Source organism: Neofelis nebulosa, chromosome 6 (assembly GCF_028018385.1).
Source record: "Neofelis nebulosa isolate mNeoNeb1 chromosome 6, mNeoNeb1.pri, whole genome shotgun sequence".
NCBI classification, from domain to species: Eukaryota; Metazoa; Chordata; class Mammalia; order Carnivora; family Felidae; genus Neofelis; species Neofelis nebulosa.
The window spans coordinates 68,847,020-68,866,887 of record NC_080787.1 but is presented as its reverse complement, the minus strand read 5'-3'; the positions used below and the strand labels follow the sequence as shown (position 1 = coordinate 68,866,887).

The 19,868-nt window shown below is 32.3% G+C and overlaps 1 protein-coding gene across 48 annotated transcripts in view; it reads right to left on the bottom strand.

The window, feature by feature from the left end:
* RIMS1 (regulating synaptic membrane exocytosis 1) overlaps positions 1–19,868 on the bottom strand; it is a 493,840-nt gene that overhangs the window by 171,578 nt on the left and 302,394 nt on the right. For all 48 annotated transcript variants that reach the window (XM_058734401.1, XM_058734405.1, XM_058734406.1 and 45 more), the window contains 4 exons: positions 8,690–8,757; positions 7,515–7,625; positions 5,805–5,904; positions 1,330–1,453 (listed from right to left, as the gene is read on the bottom strand). In XM_058734401.1, coding sequence (XP_058590384.1) covers positions 1,330–1,453; positions 5,805–5,904; positions 7,515–7,625; positions 8,690–8,757 — 403 coding nt within the window. The remainder of the gene's footprint in view (positions 1–1,329; positions 1,454–5,804; positions 5,905–7,514; positions 7,626–8,689; positions 8,758–19,868) is intronic.

Here is a 19,868-nt window from a genome sequence, read left to right as displayed (position 1 = left end):
GTAACAATCATGAAAATGTTATTCCAGTCCACTTTAATTGTCTGTTAGTTTTTTTAAAAGTTACCATAAATCAATATTTTAGCTGATTACTTTTAAACTACTACATATCTGAAAGTATTTGGCAATGTGTACAATACTTGATTTTAAATTATTTTTTGAAACTTTTGATTCATTTTCCAATTTACTTACCTCTTTTCCAGCCTCATATTAACCTGAGCACTAGAACACATGTCATGTAAAACTAGCATAAATTATAAAGTGTTGCTATTTAAAAAAATTTTGCATGGAACTGTACAAATACTTTTGCAAATGTCTTCAATGTTTACTCTTAATAATCACCACTTAAAATTATTTATAATCTTGCTTTTATTTTAGAGTTTATATATATTAATATTATTCCTTGAAATACGTGATCATCTGTTTTCAGTCCTTTGAAAAATAGGATAATTATATTTTCTTCTATGTTTTGCATTGACATATATGCATGAAGACAACAAAAATTAAAGGCTATTACTTTTTCAACATAAGTCCTGAATTAATGGCTCTATAATATTTTAGACAATGGGGGAAAAAAAAGAGGGATTTATTTCCAAAAATATATTCAAACATTAATGCAACTATCAGGAGATATTTCAATATGTCTTCCAAAAAAATTACAGACTGGCAAAAAGAATATTCTGGACTTTTGGGTTAGCCAGGAAATCTAACAATGTGGGGGACCCTACACACAGATTAAAAAAAAAATTCCCATTGGCTATAGAGAATTAAATTATGCTAAAAACTGAAGTTTAAAAAATATTATACCAATTATTATGACCAATTTTTTAAAAAGTTAAAATATTTCACACTTGCTTGATTTTAAACAAATGTTGGCACTACCCATGGGTAAAAATATAGAAAAAAATACTCTCTTCTTAGTAAAATAATAAACAGTTCATGTAGACATGAAACAATTACTGTTTTAAATATCATAAGAAGATGAGTTGTTAGTGACTCCCTTTAAGGAAATACTACTAAGTTAAATTAGTAAAAATAGGTTTGCCATTAAAACAAAATATTTTTAGTTTATATTTCACTTCTGAAAATATATAACAATATTTTTTGATACTACAGTTGTTAAATTGTGGAGCTTCTAAAATGTAGTGAAGAAAAGTCAGTATTCAAGTTTAAAATATTAAGAAATTTAAAAAATATAAAGTGTATGCCCATAATTGAAGAAAAACTATCCATGTTATTAACATGTACTGTATGAATGTATAAACTTCTTTTTAAAACCCTGCTAATACATGTAATTTACTAAACTTAAGAAGTAAGTTTTTTTAGCCTTACCCAATAGGCCTTGAAACAATAATTTCAACTTGAGGTTCTGATTTTGATTCTAAAATAATGTTGTAAACTTCTTCATTTGTAGCTCCCGGCAGGGGTTTACCATTCCATTCTAGAACTTCATCCCCTTGAATTTAAAAAAAAGGGTATTTTTTTACCTTATATATTCTGTTTATTTTTCTTATCTTTTCTCTTTTTTTAACAAAGAAATGCAAAACATATACAAATAGTTTGTCTAGGCTCTGCTCTCAAAAGCAAATTGACTGACATATAATGTCAGCTAAATGGTTCTTCTAAACACTTTTTTCTTTTCTTTCTTTTTTTTCTTTTTCTTTCCCCCATAGAATATTACTGGTCACAGGAAACAGTACAATACAAAGCTACCTTTATCTTTTGAAATATACCAGAAATAATATAAAAAATAATCTCATGCTATGGGATGGAATTAGCACAGCCTATTTGGAAACATTAAAAAATAATAATTAGCAGCATGTCCTCCATATAATAAATGTAGGCAGCTCTATATGTGAAAGATTCTTATTTAACTCTGGATAAAGTCCTTTATTTTTGGTTGAAATAGCAATTAACATTTATTAGCATGAATTTTCCAATTATAAGTCATGCTTCATTGTCTTCACCAGACGCACAACAGAATAAAAATGCATGAAAGGATTTGAATTCATACCCACAGGGCAACGCAGGTAGCTATGGAAAAGTTACAAAGCAAGCAGATGTAAAACTGTTGCATGACAGTTAACCCACTTCCAGATGTTCATAACACACACATTCTATACATAATATATATTGTGAGCATTAAAGTAAAATTAGAAAATATTTTTAAAATATTTGAAAATAATAAAAAATTAATACAATACTCATTCACTTGTTAAATACTCTAAGAATCCAGGAGAATAATATAACGTTAAAATAAATGAGCTAATAATTTATTGTTGATATTTTAACTAGGGATTTTACCATAGATCATTTGGGAAAAACTGTTTATTTTCATGAATATTTAGAGCAGTTTTAGATCCCAAATGTTTCTCTCCTTCAATTCACAATAGCAGACTCAGCTGAAATACCCCAACCTCAATGGTACTTTAAGGTGTCTTAATTTAATTGTTTCTGCTCATCTTATTCTCAGTACCTGTAATGATTTAGTAGCTAATATATGCTGAATTGATAGATCAATATAATTTATATATATATAAATATATATACATATAATGAAAGATATATATGTCATATATATATGAAAGATAACTGTAAACATGAGATGTTTCAGTTTGTAGGTATATATATATATAGGCAAGAGAACTATAAACATTAGATGTTTTCAGTTTGTTTTTTTAAAGTGGAAAAATTTTGTTTTGCTAGGACTATTTTAAAGTATTTTTTCCCAAATGTTTGCTTACTCAAAAATGAAAACTAAATATTTGAAAAGCATATAATGCTGCTTTGGTTTGGTAAAAGAGTATGGTTAACATTAATAGTTAAGGGACTTATAATTGTTTGACCTAAGAAGTTACACAGCAAGGTGTTTTACATAGGCAATGAATACACTTCAGTGTTAAAAAAAGAAATAAAATATAATTACAAATTTAAAATATATTCAGTCTTTTAAATTTGTTTGACCAAGAAAAAAAATAGTTTACATCATGTGAATATTGTATGTTTATGTGTATGTATATGTATGTGTGTATGAAAAAAATACTTTCCAAAACAATATTTACCCTGATATCTCCAATTCTGTCATGTTCCATTTCATTTTTTTTAATTGATGGATGTAAACCATTAAAGTGACTATACAGTAATGTATTGCAGTCAACATTTTCAAAAGCACTGAATTATAAAAATTCTCCCCTTTATAGAAAGCAATCGGAAGCATAACTGCTAATATCTTATTAACTTAGTACATGTATTTATTTACAAATCAAAATATCTTAAACTAGAAGGTGGTGTCTTTAACAGTATTTATTTTTATACGGATAATCTCTTCAGGCAGAGATGCAGATTATGATGATGCAAATAAAAGAGATTTCCTCTGTCATTGGTGGGGGAGACATACAGGAATTAATATCTTTACTAAAATGTTATACACAATGATAGGAGTTCATCTGAGGAAGAGAAAGAGAGCCAGGTAGTGCTAGGGAGATAGTAGTTAGGTATTGTTCCAGGTGAGATATTAAGAAACACTTTACAATTAAGGCAACTTTAGATGAGTTTTGAAGGATGGAAAGGACTTCAACAGGTAGAGCACAAGAGCAAAAAAGCAACCAGATAAACAAGAGGCATGGACCAGGTCTAATAGGTGGATAGCTTGCCAGGGACCTATAGGCACACTGCCAGGGCTAACAGGTAAAGTGGATGGTAATAGAAGTGGCTGGAATGGTTAGTAGAGGACAGAACTACAAAGCTTTGACTTAAGCAGATGATGACTGGAGACTGTGAAGACTTTTAATAAGGAGCACATCAGTGTCAACCTTGTTTTTGATAATTAAACCAAGTAGTGGTATAGTGCATGGACTTAAGGGGAAGAAACAGTACAGAAAGCTATGGCAAGATTAAAGCAAGATTGCAAATGCTGAACAAAGCTCACATTAATAAAAAAGCACAGCACTGTACAGCCAGTGATGGTTATATGCAAATAGAAGGAAGACTGTTCCTAAATTATAATGTAAATCAAACAGAATATATGATCTAATTTATTAAAATACTTCTTTCAAATGCATCAATTGCTTTTAGTGAAAACTCCACTTCTTTGTTTTACAGCTATCTATGCTGAGCTTTTAACATTTTACATTTAAGTTTCTCAGGCTCTAGGCACATAAGGGTGTTAAAAAATGAAATTAATCACTAAGGGATATTTTATGTAGAAAAACCCCTTCACTGACTTCATTAAGTAATCCTCTATTAAAATACAAAGACAAAATCAAAAGCCATTATGTTTATAATCTGATCTGCAAATTCAGATTTCTGTAGTTACATTAGAGCATTACATTAACTCAAGGGATTCTTATACTTCCTAAAAAAGAGATTCATAAACTTTCTAAGGCATGTTTCTCAGTCTTTAAACAAGCAAAGGCTCAGTTTATTGATATAGTCACACCTGATTGAGTTCTTTTTTTTTTTTTAATTTTTTATTTTTTTCAACGTTTTTTATTTATTTTTGGGACAGAGAGAGACAGAGCATGAACGGGGGAGGGGCAGAGAGAGAGGGAGACACAGAATCGGAAACAGGCTCCAGGCTCCGAGCCATCAGCCCAGAGCCTGATGCGGGGCTCGAACTCACAGACCGCGAGATCGTGACCTGGCTGAAGTCGGACGCTTAACCGACTGCGCCACCCAGGCGCCCCGAGTTATTTTCTTATTAAATCATAACTAGTCCTTGATAAAAAAAAAAAAAAAAACAGCGTACTGTACCTCTACACATCTTCAAAGCTGTATATATTGCAGATGAAGAAAAACCTCTGATTTGGATTTTCTCCCTATACAACACCTGCATAGGAAGTCTCTATTAAAGAAAAAACCTAAATGATTTTGAACTGATATCCTGGTAATCAACTACAACAAAAATATCTTTAACGGTTATAGAACACTTTTCTCAAGGTCTCAGTAATTACAATGTTAAGGTATAAAAACTGAAAACAGCCTAGAAATGTTCTCTTTCTATGTGCTACGGGTTATTAATCCTCAATTCTGTAGTTCAGCTTTCTCTGTTTTTTTTGTTATTGTCTTTCAAATGCATAGGCAGACACTCCAACCAAAAGATTTCTACAAAACCATGAAGTAAACTGGAAAAAATACATTAATATGATTTTAACTAAAATGAAGGGTAAATAACAAAAACAGATTTTAAAGTGTGTTGCTACTGAATATGGTATATGTGAATATATTAAATGATTTTATCATATTACGTTAAGGTTACAGAGCAACATAATGTAAGTTTCCAAATACCAAGAAGTAGCACATCTGCATGAGTATAATACATGTCACAATAAAATTAACAAATATTTTATTATGTAATCTGTGTAAGAAATGTGATTATGGTTGTATTTTACTAAAAACACTGCTACTGGTAAGTGTTTTGGGACCACTATGGAAAACTTTAGTAATTATAATAGTTTAAAATATAAAAAATTAATTAGTGATATTATTTTTTCTACAAGGCTAAATTTTTTTCGTTTTTGTAGCAAAATTATAAAGTCATCTACAAAAATTTGTAATCCTGCAGCATTTTGCATCTATTTACTTTTACATGAATAATAAAAGATTCCTAATCTTACTCTCTCCAAACTGCCATTGATGCATAGTTACCTATAATTGCAGTAAATACCCACGCCAGGGGAAAAAAATCTTCACCCATGCACTAAAATTAGTTATTTATTTAATTGACTTATTTGTAACTTACCCCACATTGAAAACCACCAACTCATGCAAAAAGTACACATTGTTTAAATGTTAAAAAGAAACTTTACCTGCTCGTAAGTGTCCAACTACATCTGCAAGGCTACCCTTCTTTACTTTGGTGATGAAGGCACCAAGGCGTCCTAAGTCAGTCATTTTTCCTCCAACAACCTGAATAATAATAAATTTATAAGTTCCCAAGATTCATTTTAAAATATAAGTTAATTACTTTTAGGAATTAATCCTACAGTCTTTTACAATGTATTTAGGATTGAGTGTAGGCACATTAATAAAGTGAAACATATTTTTGATTAAAGGAGTGGCAGTATACTTTTAAAAAGAAAACATCTCATTATATTTTAGGTGATCATGTGTCCCAAGAAAGTTCATGTCCTGATTACTTATACTGACCTAACAACACAACGGCACCAAAAGTAGTGTTTATCCTTAGAAGACAAGTGCGAGGTCTTTCCTACTTACAGAAGTGTGTGACACAGTTTACATTAGGGTTCATTTTTCTTTACCCTCCAAGTTCATGCCTCCTATTAGAATTAAAGTTCTATATGCACATCATGCCCCATTGTCACATCAGATCTTTATCCCTTCTGTATACCTTTAAGTAGGATATAGGTCTAAGACATAGACTATGGATTCAAACCAAGAATAGGCCACTTCTGGGAAGCAATTTACCATGGCACAATGAGTAATAGCCTAAGTTTATCTCTGCTACTGACCATCTGAATGACTTCACCTGAAATACATATTCTAATCTAACTCCTAAAGTCTGGGTTATATTACTGAATATTTAACACTTTCACCTGGCTTTTCCACTGTAACTGAAACTAAATACATCAGAAAGTTTCTAAGTTTAATTTCTCCCAATGCAGGCACCAAGTGTGTATAAATAAAGGTGCAACACATGTTCTCAAAGGCTGAGGCTGATCCACCATACTTTGGGATATGCCCATTAGTGGAGGCGATCAGAATTATTTCATAGCAAGAGAAATAAATGTTAATAATGAATAAGGTAGATACTATTAAGTGCATTAACTGAAGAAAAGTTTTAGTTGGATTAATAGTCAATGGTTTTGAAGAGGTCAAATTATCACACGACTATAATATAATATCTTAGCAAATAATTTTAAAGCCCATCTTTGATTGTTTTTCTAACTTTCTGAAAGCAAATAAAATAAAACTATGTGATTTAGCACATATACACATACACACACAAATAAGACAAAATGTGTATATATATTTTTCCTATAACAAAATATAATCTTTTGCACTTTGTTAGTTTTTCTTTATATCTGTTGGATGTCAGTTAATATTTTTAAAAGACACATTTTACTCTTTTGATATTATGATAAAGTCTATTGTACTTAGGAAACAATTTCTTTAATGATGTTTTATGTTGTTTGTCCAGATAAAATAAAATTATGCAGTCCACATAATCTAACTTTACTACCATCCACTAAAACCTTCTTAATGTAAAAATCATCCTTGAACTTCATACTGAGATAAAAATTCTTTATTTTCCTATATTTCATGGCAGTCTCCTAACACATTTGTAAGCCATATTATAAAATGATTTTGAAATATTAATCCAGATAAAAACACTGTATCTGTCATAAGACATCAATATATGAAGAAGATACGTTCACTAGGTGAACTGTATTTTGGAGAAGAGAGGAAGATATTTAAAAATCGTTGTCAGAAATTTTGTTGAAGTCAGCCTGTACTGTAATCCACCCTTAAGAAACATTTTAAACCAGCATACTTACTTTCAGACCCAGTAATGCACCTGATTCTTTGGGCATGGTTGTTCTCTTGTTCAGAATAACACGTCCAATTAATCGGTCCCCCTCTTTAGATGGTTGCCACGTTACAGGATGCTATCGAAACATGGATAAAGTTTAAAAAAGCTAAGTGGTTTTCTTTCCTGTAGACACATAATTATTGGTTGTAGCAAGATGTGATTTCCTCAGTTAAAGGCACTCTAGAGGAAATTCTTTATTTTGGTGGGTTCTACCCTCAACTTACAACAATTTGCACTTGTAAATGCAGCTACATTTTATTTGCAGTAGACTCTTGAACTAAACAGTTCTAAGAGTGGTTAACAACTAAGTAAATCTCTAAAAAATTGTTCTGAAATGATTAAATTGAATTAAACTTAAAACATATCTGCTTATAGAAAGAAAACCTATTCTATATTTTGAGTTGTTAATGTTGATATCATTAACCAAATAATATCTCATTTATATATAGTCATCATTTAATAATTGCTTCTTACTTAATTTAAAATTTGTTATAGAGGCACATTGATGGCTTAGTCGCTTAAGGGACTCACTCTTGATCTTGGTCATGATCTCATGAACCTTGAGACTGAGCCCCACTTTCAGCTCTGTGTTGACAGAGTGGGGGTGGGGGGGCTGCTTGAGATTCTCTCTTGGCCTCTTCCCTGCTTGTGCATGCTCACCCATGCACTCTCTCTCTAAAAAATAAACTTTTTAAAAATAAAATAAAATTTGTTATAATTATTCAGTGATTTTTTTTTCCCTTCTAGACTGTACTACTTTAAATGAAATGGATATTTTCTTTCTTAAAATGTATAATGGAGGGCTCTTGGGTGGCTCAGTCAGTTAAGCATCTGACTCTTGACTGTGGCTCAGGTCATGATCTCATGGTTTGTGGGACTGAGCCCTGGGTCAGGCTCTTTTGCTGACAGCAAGGAGCTTGTTTGGGATTCTCTCTTTCCCTCTCTCTCTGCCTCTCCCTTGCTCGCTCATGCATGTTCGTTCTCTCTCTCTCTCTCTCTCAAAATAAATAAATAAAATGTTTTAAAAAATGTATAACAAAACAGAGTAAGACTGCTATCCATCACATGTCAAATATAGATAGGACAATGAACAGTACACATCATCCCTAAGCTCCAACTTTCATTTCCCAGAAAGCTTACCGAACTAATAGGTGATGTTTCCCGGCTATGCCACGTGGCAGGATCCAACCAGTAATAATCCAAGTCACCTGCACCATGGGGGGGGGGGGGGGATGAAAAGTGCAATGCTTTAAAGTGGAGAATGCATCATTTTAAGTATGACTTCTTCAGTCTATAAAGTAAAGGGTTATGAACATCATAATCTTGAGTGTGTACATACCAGAATGATACACCCCTGTATTGCAAAGGCTGTGACTTGAATCATTGGAATGAATGTTACAAATGCACTTCATACTATATACTACCTTTATTCTCATAAATCAGCCTAGAAACACACATAAAAAGCACTGAAAGAACTGGGTTAACTCACTCCACCTTCCCTCGAAAGACTATCCATGCCAAGGCACAGCCTGCCATCTAGTGATGCTGAAAAAGTTTTATTCAATGAACTGAAATAAGTATTAAAACTTAGTGTCTCTCTTTCTACTCTTCTGAACTATATCATGTTATTTCAAAATTAGCCTCTGGTCTCTATCCTCTTCCCTCATTAGCTGACACTAGGACACACATTTTAGCACACAGCGCTGAATAAATTATCAAGAATAACTTTTAGCAAGAGTACAACACAACCAACAGAAAATCCAATTGTACTAAAGCCATCAAAAAGACTTTAAAAAGCTTTAAAAATCCTAATTTTGTAAGCATGAATTTATGAACCTTTAATTTTGATTTTTTTGGCTTAAAAATATAATATTAAAACACCTGAGAAAAAAGGAAAAAAATAACAGAAAGCAGCAGTGCTCTCAGTATTTGCATAGGAAAAAAAGGAATGGGTGAATGTGAGAATAAATTATCTCTTACATTTTAAATATTAGATTAAATCAATGAAATTTTTCTCCTGATGTATCTTTAAAGAGAAAAAAATTAAGAAAGTGAGTAAAGCACACTAACTAATAGTGATATATCTAGCTGAGTGTTGGGAAAATATGTTTTTCTGGTATCTGTGAAGATCACAAGCAAAGAACTGTATGTAGATGACAGGCATGGCAGATACAGTCACTATAAAAGAAATGTGATAGAAAATGTAAAAATGTTTAAAATCTGCAGGCATAAAAAAAACTATACACCTAAGTTTCTTAGTAGTTGCTTCCCTTTTCTTTTAAAATAGTATCTTAGAGGGGCGCCTGGGTGGCTCAGTTGGTTGAGTGTCCGACTTCAGCTCGGGTCATGATCTCGCATTTCGTGGGTTCTGGCCCAGTGTCAGGCTCTGCTTCAGATTCTGTTTCTCCCTCTCTCTCTCTCTGCCCCTCCCCAGTTCGGGCACTGTCTCTCTCTCTCTCACTCAAAAATAAATAAAACATTAAAAATAATAAAATTAATAAATAATATCTTAGAAAGGCTGAAGGAGTTTGTTATATATACTACAACAAATACTAAAATGTTCTTCAAATGTGTCATATACATAATAGTATATTTTGTGAAGGGTTGAATATTGGAAACTGCATTAACAGGGGCGTCTGGGTGGCTCAGTCGGTTAAGCGGCCTACTTTGGCTCAGGTCATGATCTCGCAGTCCGTGAGTTCAAGCCCCGCGTCGGGCTCTGTGCTGACAGCTCAGAGCCTGGAGCCTGTTTCAGATTCTGTGTCTCCCTCTCGCTGACCCTCCCCTGTTCATGCTCTCTCTCTGTCTCAAAAATAAATAAAAACGTTAAAAAATTAAAAAAAAAAAGAAACTGCATTAACAGAAACTATATTGTTAAAATTCACTACACACAGAGTCCAAATCCCTTTCAAAATCACATACTTTTTTTTTAAATTTTTTTTTTAATGTTTATTTATTGTTGAGACAGAGAGAAACAGAGCATGAACAGGGGAGGGTCAGAGACAGAGGGAGACACAGAATCTGAAATGGGCTCCAGGCTCTGAGCTGTCAGCACAGAGCCCGACGCGGGGCTCGAACTCACGGACCGTGAGATCATGACTTGAGCTGAAGTCGGCCGCTTAACCGACTGAGCCACCCAGGCGCTCCAAAATCACATACTTTAAAATGTGTACATGGCTTGGTGTCAATGATTATCTTCTTCTGAACCACCTCAGTTAATTAAATGCAAGGAAACTGTAAACAGCGTTTTTATCCCTCTTTTATTTGTACTGTTTGTAAATTTCAAAAGTTTTTTTTATTAATTTTTTTCTTTGAATATAACTGACACACAATGTTACATTAGTTTTAGGTGTACAACATAGGGATTCAACATCTCTATACCTTATGCTGTGCTCACCACAAGTGTCGCTGCCATCTGTCACCACACAATGCTATTATAATACCACTGACTATACTCCCTGTACTTATTCCCATGACTGACTCATTCCATAACTGGAAGCCTGAATCTCTTACTCCCCTTCACACATTTTGCCCATCCCTGCCTACTTACTTATTCTTAAAGTTGCTTTTGCCTTTAGTATTATGACACTGTTCCCTTGAAAGAAAAACTATGTATAATAATAATAAAATTGCAATTATTAAGTAGTAACTAAAAATATCATTCAAAAGATTATTATAACTCATAAAACTTTTTCCCTAAAATTTCATATACTTAGGAGTAAGAAAGCCTGATGACTTCTTAAATGCTGACTCAATTTGAAATACTGTGACAAATTAACAGAACACAATATTTATGGGGTTTAAAGAAGAAAATTAGTCATTAAGTTGAAAGTTGGACTGCTTTGAAAGTCGCTGAGGTTAAAACAATGGCAAAATCCAACCCATTTTAAAACTTCAAGGGAACAAAGTTTTTTTATATCCTTCAATTACTTAGATCTTAAAAACTATACTTAGATCCTTCTCTGGCTCATGCTTCAATTCCTCATACGGTGTTTCAACCCTGTGTTTCACTCACCTTGTCAGAAGTAAATCTAGATCTACATATCTGATTAATATTTCCTGTGCAGAAATTGGTCTTTATATGCAAAGAACCAAAAGCTGATGTTTCTGGTACGTTTTGGTGATGATACCAAGCACACTTTATTATAAAAATGCTGCTTTCAAGCAATGGTATCCTATCATCTATAAGCTTCGTATAATTATGATCTTAAATGGAGATTCTAATTTAATTCGTTTAAAATAGGATAATTTTGGTCATACATAGTGGTGATGTCTACTAAAAATTTCTATTAAATGAAAATCTAAAAGGCATTCAATATTTTAGCGTACAATATTTGTATACATTTTAATGTATAATTACACTTCTTTCACATCCTGAATAGTTTCGAACAGTTTTCTTATCACAAATGTCATTATCACCCATTAAAATATAATATTTTTGCTTAAAGACTTATGAGAAATAAATTCTAAAATCTAAATATGTAGTTTTAAACTTATTTTTCTTCTTTCCATGTAATTACTAAATTTTAAAGATAATATTGAATTTTTAAGTACTGTAATTTGTAAGTCATATATCTCTATTATTAATGGACTAAGCAACACTCACCAAAACCTCCTCCTAAAATATTCAGAATCTAGTATTTCATTAATATAAAACATTTTCCTTGATTATCTTTCTAATAGGTGATTAAAGAGATTGATTTCCAAGTAGCATAGCTACAAAATGATAAACTCATGGTATTTGCTTAAAGACCTGATACAAAATCATTTTGGTTCCAGTATTCAATATAACTATAAAAGAACAAATGCACTATTATCATTAATTTAGATCCAGGGGATATATCAGTCTACTGAAATGGCTCAAGTTCATAAACAGCTAAAATTCAATAATGTGTTATAATTTTGAGTATTATTTTTTGTTAAAATTTTAAAAACAAAATTTTATCCCATCTCTTGTGAAAAAAGTAATTAATAAATAAGCACACAACTTTCATTGCACAAATGAAAGTCAGCTAAATGACTCCTGAATCTTCTGTAAAGAGAACCAGCTTTTCCTAACACAGGTTATTACCATTAGAGGATGTAACAATGTATAAATATGCACCTCTATGATTTAAAATTTTGTATCTTGTGATATTTAATGTCAAAGCACAGTGGATTCCAATAAGACGAATCAAAGTCATTTGAACAAAAATGCTTTCTACATCATATAGATGCATAACTGTGTATGAGTATATTAACATTGTAAAAGGAAAACCATAACTCTGATTTACAAAATAAATATCTAACAATTCACATGATAATTACACTTGACCAGGTGGAATGTGTATCTAATGTGTAGGTAGCAAAAGAAAGGTTATATACATCAAAGCTGTTATGTATTAGAAAATTTGGACTTCTATTTCCATAAGAAACATACAGCATATTTTTAACCTCATTATAATGATTGTGTTAAAAGATGGCACTCAAACTGATTCAAAGATTGACTCACAGTAACTGCACAATTCCAAATACATATCCTTAACTATGTTACCTGTCATCTCAAAGAAAATTATTCTTCCTATATAGTACAGATTGTTGTTATCCAAAGAAACTGTAAAATTCACAGACCAAAAATCGGTAGAATCATCCTTCCCAGAGATTTCCTATACCTCTTAAAACATTTTCCTCCTTTATTTTTGTTTATTCTCTATAGTAGGATGTGTGTTGGGACTAAGTAAAATTAAATAAATCCTAATATACTTTATTATAGCATAGCACATAAATTAAAATACTGGGCAGAAAATATATTTGTTGAATGCATGCAGTGCACACACAAAAAACACTCAAGTTCTAAGAATGAGTTTTTAATTTAAGACAAAGTAGGGTATTTTTCATACTGAGTACCATGGTCAACACACGAGTTAATAAATATTGCTTTGGTTATAATGTGATAAAAATGTTATACATTTGAAATCACTTAAATATTTTACAAGGGCATTCTTTTCATAGATAGGAATTAAAATCCAAAGCCTAAGAACTGAGATAAAAATCTTAACTTCTGATTAATATAATGAAAATACCATTTTGAAATAATTTCTTCTTATTTTAGAAACCTATTTCAGATAGTCCCATGCCTACAAAAGGCAAGTGTGTCTGCTCCCACTTCTAAATTAAAAATAATAGTGGAATGAACTTTGAAATAAATAAGCAATAATTTGCTATACAGCAAAATCCTACAAAGCCTAATTTCACTTAAGTTAAATTAGCAGTCATGGATAAGAAACAAATATTATTTAATAGGTCTTAGAATCCAGGCATTAAAATAAAATGGGAAGATACACTTGCTAAATTCAATCATTAATCATATAATCAGTGAAATATTAAACTCTAAAAATAAATATAAATACCATATGTAAGCAAAATCAGTAAATTATCATTCACTACAGAATTACTAACAGTCTAAGTTCCTAGGATAGTAAAAACATTGTTCCTCAAATACTTTTTGGTGATTTTATTCAAAATATACACTAATATACACTACACAATCTGACAGCAAATACTGTACAATTAAGGAACAGAGATTTGTGTCCCTTGAGCAATAAGGCTTGAGGCAGGGCCAGAGGCACTCCCAAACCACTGGTCTTCACAAGAACCTCTTCAAAAATTCTAAGTAACATAAATTCCAATTTCTTTTGGTCCAGGACACACACACACACACAAGGTGCCATTTGCTAGAAGACTTACATTATTCCAGTCTGTACAGATTCACTAGAGTGGCTGTTCTCTAAATGCTTGTTAGAAATTTCACTTTCAAAATTCCCCTTTGTTAACAATGAGCTCTGCTTCTATCAGAGAACCAACAATACCATTCTCTCTCGGGTGTATAAATTTTATGGTTCAAGGAAATGCAAGTTTTCTTTGTTAAGTTAATTTGTTATTATTTGTTAAGTTAATGAGGTGCCAAAGATGCTTGTATTCAGAAACATTTATACTCAATAGAGCTTCCAGAGTTGAAGTACATCCAGTGAAAGGTAAGATATTTGTGTAAAGGCCCATGGTGCCATCTTTGTTTAATACTTTTAGGGCACGGGAATATAGGCTTAGTACCTGATCAAGAATTTCACTAACATATTTGGTGGAGCTGATACTTCTCTGGTTATTACGTGTATTTTTTTGTGAATGTGAGTACTAATGGAACATCAACCGTATTGCCACACAATTCTACAAAGCAATAATGTGGAACTCAGAATGAACACTCTGGTTGAGCTCTGAGCTCAGTCACTCAGATAATCCCTCATCTTCAGAGGTAACTCCTATAGCATTCCATTGTTCTTTCAAGGGTAGCCTGAGGTGAAGCACATGAAATTGCTTTACAATCTAGAAAGCACCACAGAAATGCAAGTTGTTTATTAGAGTGTAAAAATAGACACTAAAAAGTATTTCCAACAATAATACTGATAAGCCCTTCTGTCAATTCCAATGCCAGGTAAAAATTAAGAAACTGCCCCCACGGTTTACTTATTGAAAACTTAATCAGAGGGGCGCCTGGGTGGCTCAGTCGGTTAAGTGTCCGACTTCAGCTCAGGTCACAATCTAGTGGTCCGTGAGTTCGAGCCCCGTGTCGGGCTCTGGGCTGATGGCTCAGAGCCTGGAGCCTGCTTCCGATTCTGTGTCTCCCTCTCTCTCTGCCCCTCCCCCGTTCATGCTCTGTCTCTGTCTCAAAAATAAATAAATGTTAAAAAAAGATTAAAAAAAAAAAATCAGAGAACCTCACTCTATTTTCATTCCTCTATTAACAGCATTATATCTTATCTGAAACTAATAATTTACATTGTTTCTTATAAAACATAAAAACCAGCTATTGTGCAAAAAGAGCATTGTACTCGATGTTACAGACCGATGACTCTATTCCTTACTCTGCCACATTCCTGATAATATCCCTTCATCTCTATAGACCTTGTCCTTCTCTATAAAATGGAGATAATGCCACTTTCTTGCAAAAGTTTCATGGGGATTAAATGAGATATGTCAACTCTGCTAATTACAAAGGACTTTAGAAATGATTTTATTATGTAACTACACAACTGAAATTAGGAATATGAAATCATGGTGCTAGAGACCACATTTATAATTAATTAGCTATCATAACTAAAATATACATAAAATCAGTAATATTTGCAAAATATACTTTGAAATAGGCTTAGAAAAATGTTAAAGTCATTTTGTTTACAGAAATGATTAATCGGCCTGGTGCAAATGGATGCTCAAGTGTTCAGAATGTGTGAATATTTCTTTAATCCCAATTGCTAAAGGATGAGGAAAAGAGCCATCATATACAGAAAAAGTAACATAAAATTTCCTGTTTAATTTCCATAAAGCCAAGGGAAGCCTAAGGTATTAAGAAAATGGTTGTTTTTATAGTACAGTCAGGTGATCTATATATTAAGTATACAGATTAATCTCTAACTAAAAATATTTGGACTGTGAAGTAATTAATATGATCAGAATGTACAATGTATCCTTAATGTAAAAACAAATATTTCATCATTTCTTCTTTGTCTGATCATATTTTATGTGGGAGAATAAAATACACATGTATCAGCAAAGTATTTGTGACTGAATTGTTCTGTATCATGAAACAAGTAGGCTATTATATCCCTTTTTACATTTTTCTTGATGACTCAAGATACCCTTGAAAATGTCTTCTTAAAACCAGCTTACTTTATACTTTAAAAATTATTTAGTACAAGCATCCTAACTTCCTAAGATTCTTTTTTCAGTTTATATTCTTCCTAGCCAAATCATCTAGAAAATAACTTTAAGTTTAATGCATTAGGGTCACCCTGGATGATGGGGTTTTGGAAAAGCACAGAAAATTTTGTATTACTTTAAGTAGGATAAAGGATATTAAGAAATAAAAAGCTATTTGAGATAGTTAACATTGCTCATGAGCTTAATTTTTCCTAGTTTTGAAAGTATATACACCTAGATTTTTGAGACTACATGAAGCTTCAGGGTTCGGAAACAGTTCCAAAACACCATGATGCTCAATGACATCCTTATTCTTTATCTCTGCACTGACCTGATGTTGCAGGACTCAGAAGTCAATAAATTAAAATTCCTGAGAGTTTTGAACAACAAGATAAAACCACACACACATACTCACACACACCTTTGTGCCTTAGAATAATGTTTATGGTCTTCAGGAAATGCAGATAGACTGTATTTATTATCTGTATTAAATGACAATAACAATGTATCTAAAGAAAAGTCTAAGGTCATTGATTGAGGTTAAAGCAAAAAGATGCCTACATATAATAGTTTAGAGAGGAATAAATTTTATGTGTAAATATGGTTTGAAGCCTAACGACTGAGAAATATCTTTTGTAGAACCTAAGTATATAATAGTAAAGTACCCTGGACAGCAAAGCACAAAATTAACAATCTTAGGGAAACTATTTTCTTTCTTCCAACACAATGATTCTTCATAAATAATAATTTTGGAAGTGCTGCACACAAGAGGGAAATATTTTACTGCAACTTTCCAACTGACCAGGCTTCCACATTGACACTGAGTATTCCATTCACGTGGGAGAACAGGTTGTCACGTGCAAAGCCTCGGAATAACCAGCCAGGAAACCCTGTGGAAAAAATTGGGGTTTATATGTTTTCATTGTTTGGGGACTGGATGTTAACCACAGGTTTAAGAAATTGTAGTGCTGGGCAAGTTCACAGCAGAGACATTACAAGAAAGCACTCTAGATGTAAATATATTTGATAAAGGAAAATGTTAGTTTTTATCCAGACCTCACACCCAGGCAACACTAATAAAACAATATTAGTTTGCAATAATAATTCTGGAATGTCAACTTCTATCTGCCCCTACATCCCAAAGACATGGAAATAAAAAAATATGGAGACACATTATCATGATTTTAGTGATACAAATAACAATAATAATAGCCAAATGATGATAAAGGTGAATTCTAAGGATATACAGAACAAAATGGAAGCACTTATGGGGGACTGATATTGCTTATCATTTAAAAATGTGTAATAAGCTATAAAATAGTAGAAAATAAATATACTCTTAGCAAACATTTTTGGTAATATAAACATGTTTTAAACCCAGAGCGCTATCAAAGAAAGTTACTGTAAAAATTAGGGTTTTTCCCTTTCTTTCTTTTTTTTTTTTTATTTGCTTGTTTTTATGTTGGCTACTCAAACAATTTATAGATATATTAAAAGACTTTTCTTTTTAAGTTGGATATTCCTTTGTTGGCAGTGGGAAATCATTAGACATAGAAATTTGGAGAACATTTTATGCCTCAACAGTATTCTAGAGAAAAATGTTAAGTATTCATATTCATAAACCTTCAAATTATAGCCACAGGAAAGCAGCGCAAGGTCACTGTCTAAATCTCTGCCACAGTGCAAAAGTGGTCAAGCTATATAAAGCTTTCAACTATACTCCAATTCCGTATGATGGAAGATAAATCAGGCAAGAAAAAGCACAGAAGGAAAGAGCAATATTCACAATGGATTTAGATCACATCTACACTTATTTTTATAAAGCAAACTAAGTTAAAATTGGTCAAAGATTAACCTACTGACTCAAGAAAGGACTTCTCTTCCAGAGTTTCTAAATATTAAAGGGTTGGATAAACGAGTCTAAAATTTTGTTTCCAAAATAGCTTCATTTTAGATAACATTTTCATAACAGAAGTTGTTACTTTAAAAAGACTTAAAGGGCCCAACATAGTTTCTTGGCTGGGTCACAGATGCTCTCCTGAGAAGAATGGAGTGGCCTTCTATTCAGGAATGCAAGGCAATCCCATGTCCCGTGCGCCTGGCTGTTTCAATCCACAATTTCCACAATTACCCAGCTGCACTGAACTACTCCCAAGTGCACTTCAGAGGGAATGTATTTAGGAATACAATGTTTCTCCAGTGTTTTTGAAATCTTTTAGCTTAAAGCAATAGTATCTACAGAGGTCTTTGTGAGGGATATGCAGTAAATCAATTTAGATATTCTACAATCTAACTCTGAATTACTCCAGAACATCACACAACCATGCACCTGGAATACACTACATTTCTATACAGTACCTTTCCCCTCACTGCCTCCACAATTCCTTCCATACATTGTCCCTGAACTTACGACTATAGAGATCATGGTGATGATGTCACTCACAAGGATCATGCTCTGATGATGATTATCTTTTCTGTGAAACTACACAAAAGAAACTTCTCTCTGGTGTCACTATCAGGAAAAATTAGTGTGCACTTAACTGTTTATTTTTATGTAATGGAAGCTGAAGTTTTGTAACTGATGTTACTTTTCTCGAAGCATGTATGTTAGGATGTTTATGGTTAAATCTGCAGCCGAATTTTCTACCCTTATTTTTCTTCACCAATCTTTTCTACACATTTTTAACTTATTTCATGTGGCTCTATTTTTACATTTTGGTAGGTACCTTAAGTCACTTTTGGTATTAGGGTAGACTTTAAAGCAGGAATTGAAATAAAATTAAATGAATATGCACAAAACATATTTTAATATATTTATTATAACTGTTTTCATTAAAATACAGAATTTTCCACCCATTAATCTCAAAATACCTTTGATTCAATGAGAAACAATGTAACTAAAATACAACTGATGTAAAGGTGTTAGTTCATCCATAGCTTGAACAGCAGAATTCAGGAAATAGGACATTATCTCAGCAAATTACCGATTTGGAAATCTTGCAAAGAATGGAAAGCAAATGAAAAAAAAAAAAAAAGGCTTCTCATCTAGCAAATCAATCAATAAATAAATAACATCGCAAATCTGAGTTCCTAGACTTTATTCCTCCAAAAACCCACTAATTTTACAGTCACAATCCTAAGAGTTTCTCTGTTATTCAACTCCACAGGACCACCGAAGACGCATATTGTCCACAAGGAAAAGCACACTGACAGTAGTAAGAATTCACAAGGAAAGGGGCAGGGTAATCAAAAAAAGGGACAAAGGAAAAAAAAATCAAACTGGCGAAGGGTATACATGCCCTCAATGCTGTGATACCTGAGTAGCATGATGAACATAGCTATACTAAGGGGCAACCTAATAACAATATCCATTATGTAACAGACCAAAAAAAATTACTTTATGGCATATAAACTTTAAAGAAAACAGGATGAAATATCCTTTTCAGTTTTCCTGGTTTATTTAAAACAAAAAATGATAGATTAATATACAATACTGATCAAAAAAGATTTTAATTAAAATAATGTAAACAAATAACATCAATAACAAGCTGGTTGGCAAATGTTTTACATACAGGAAAACTCAGCT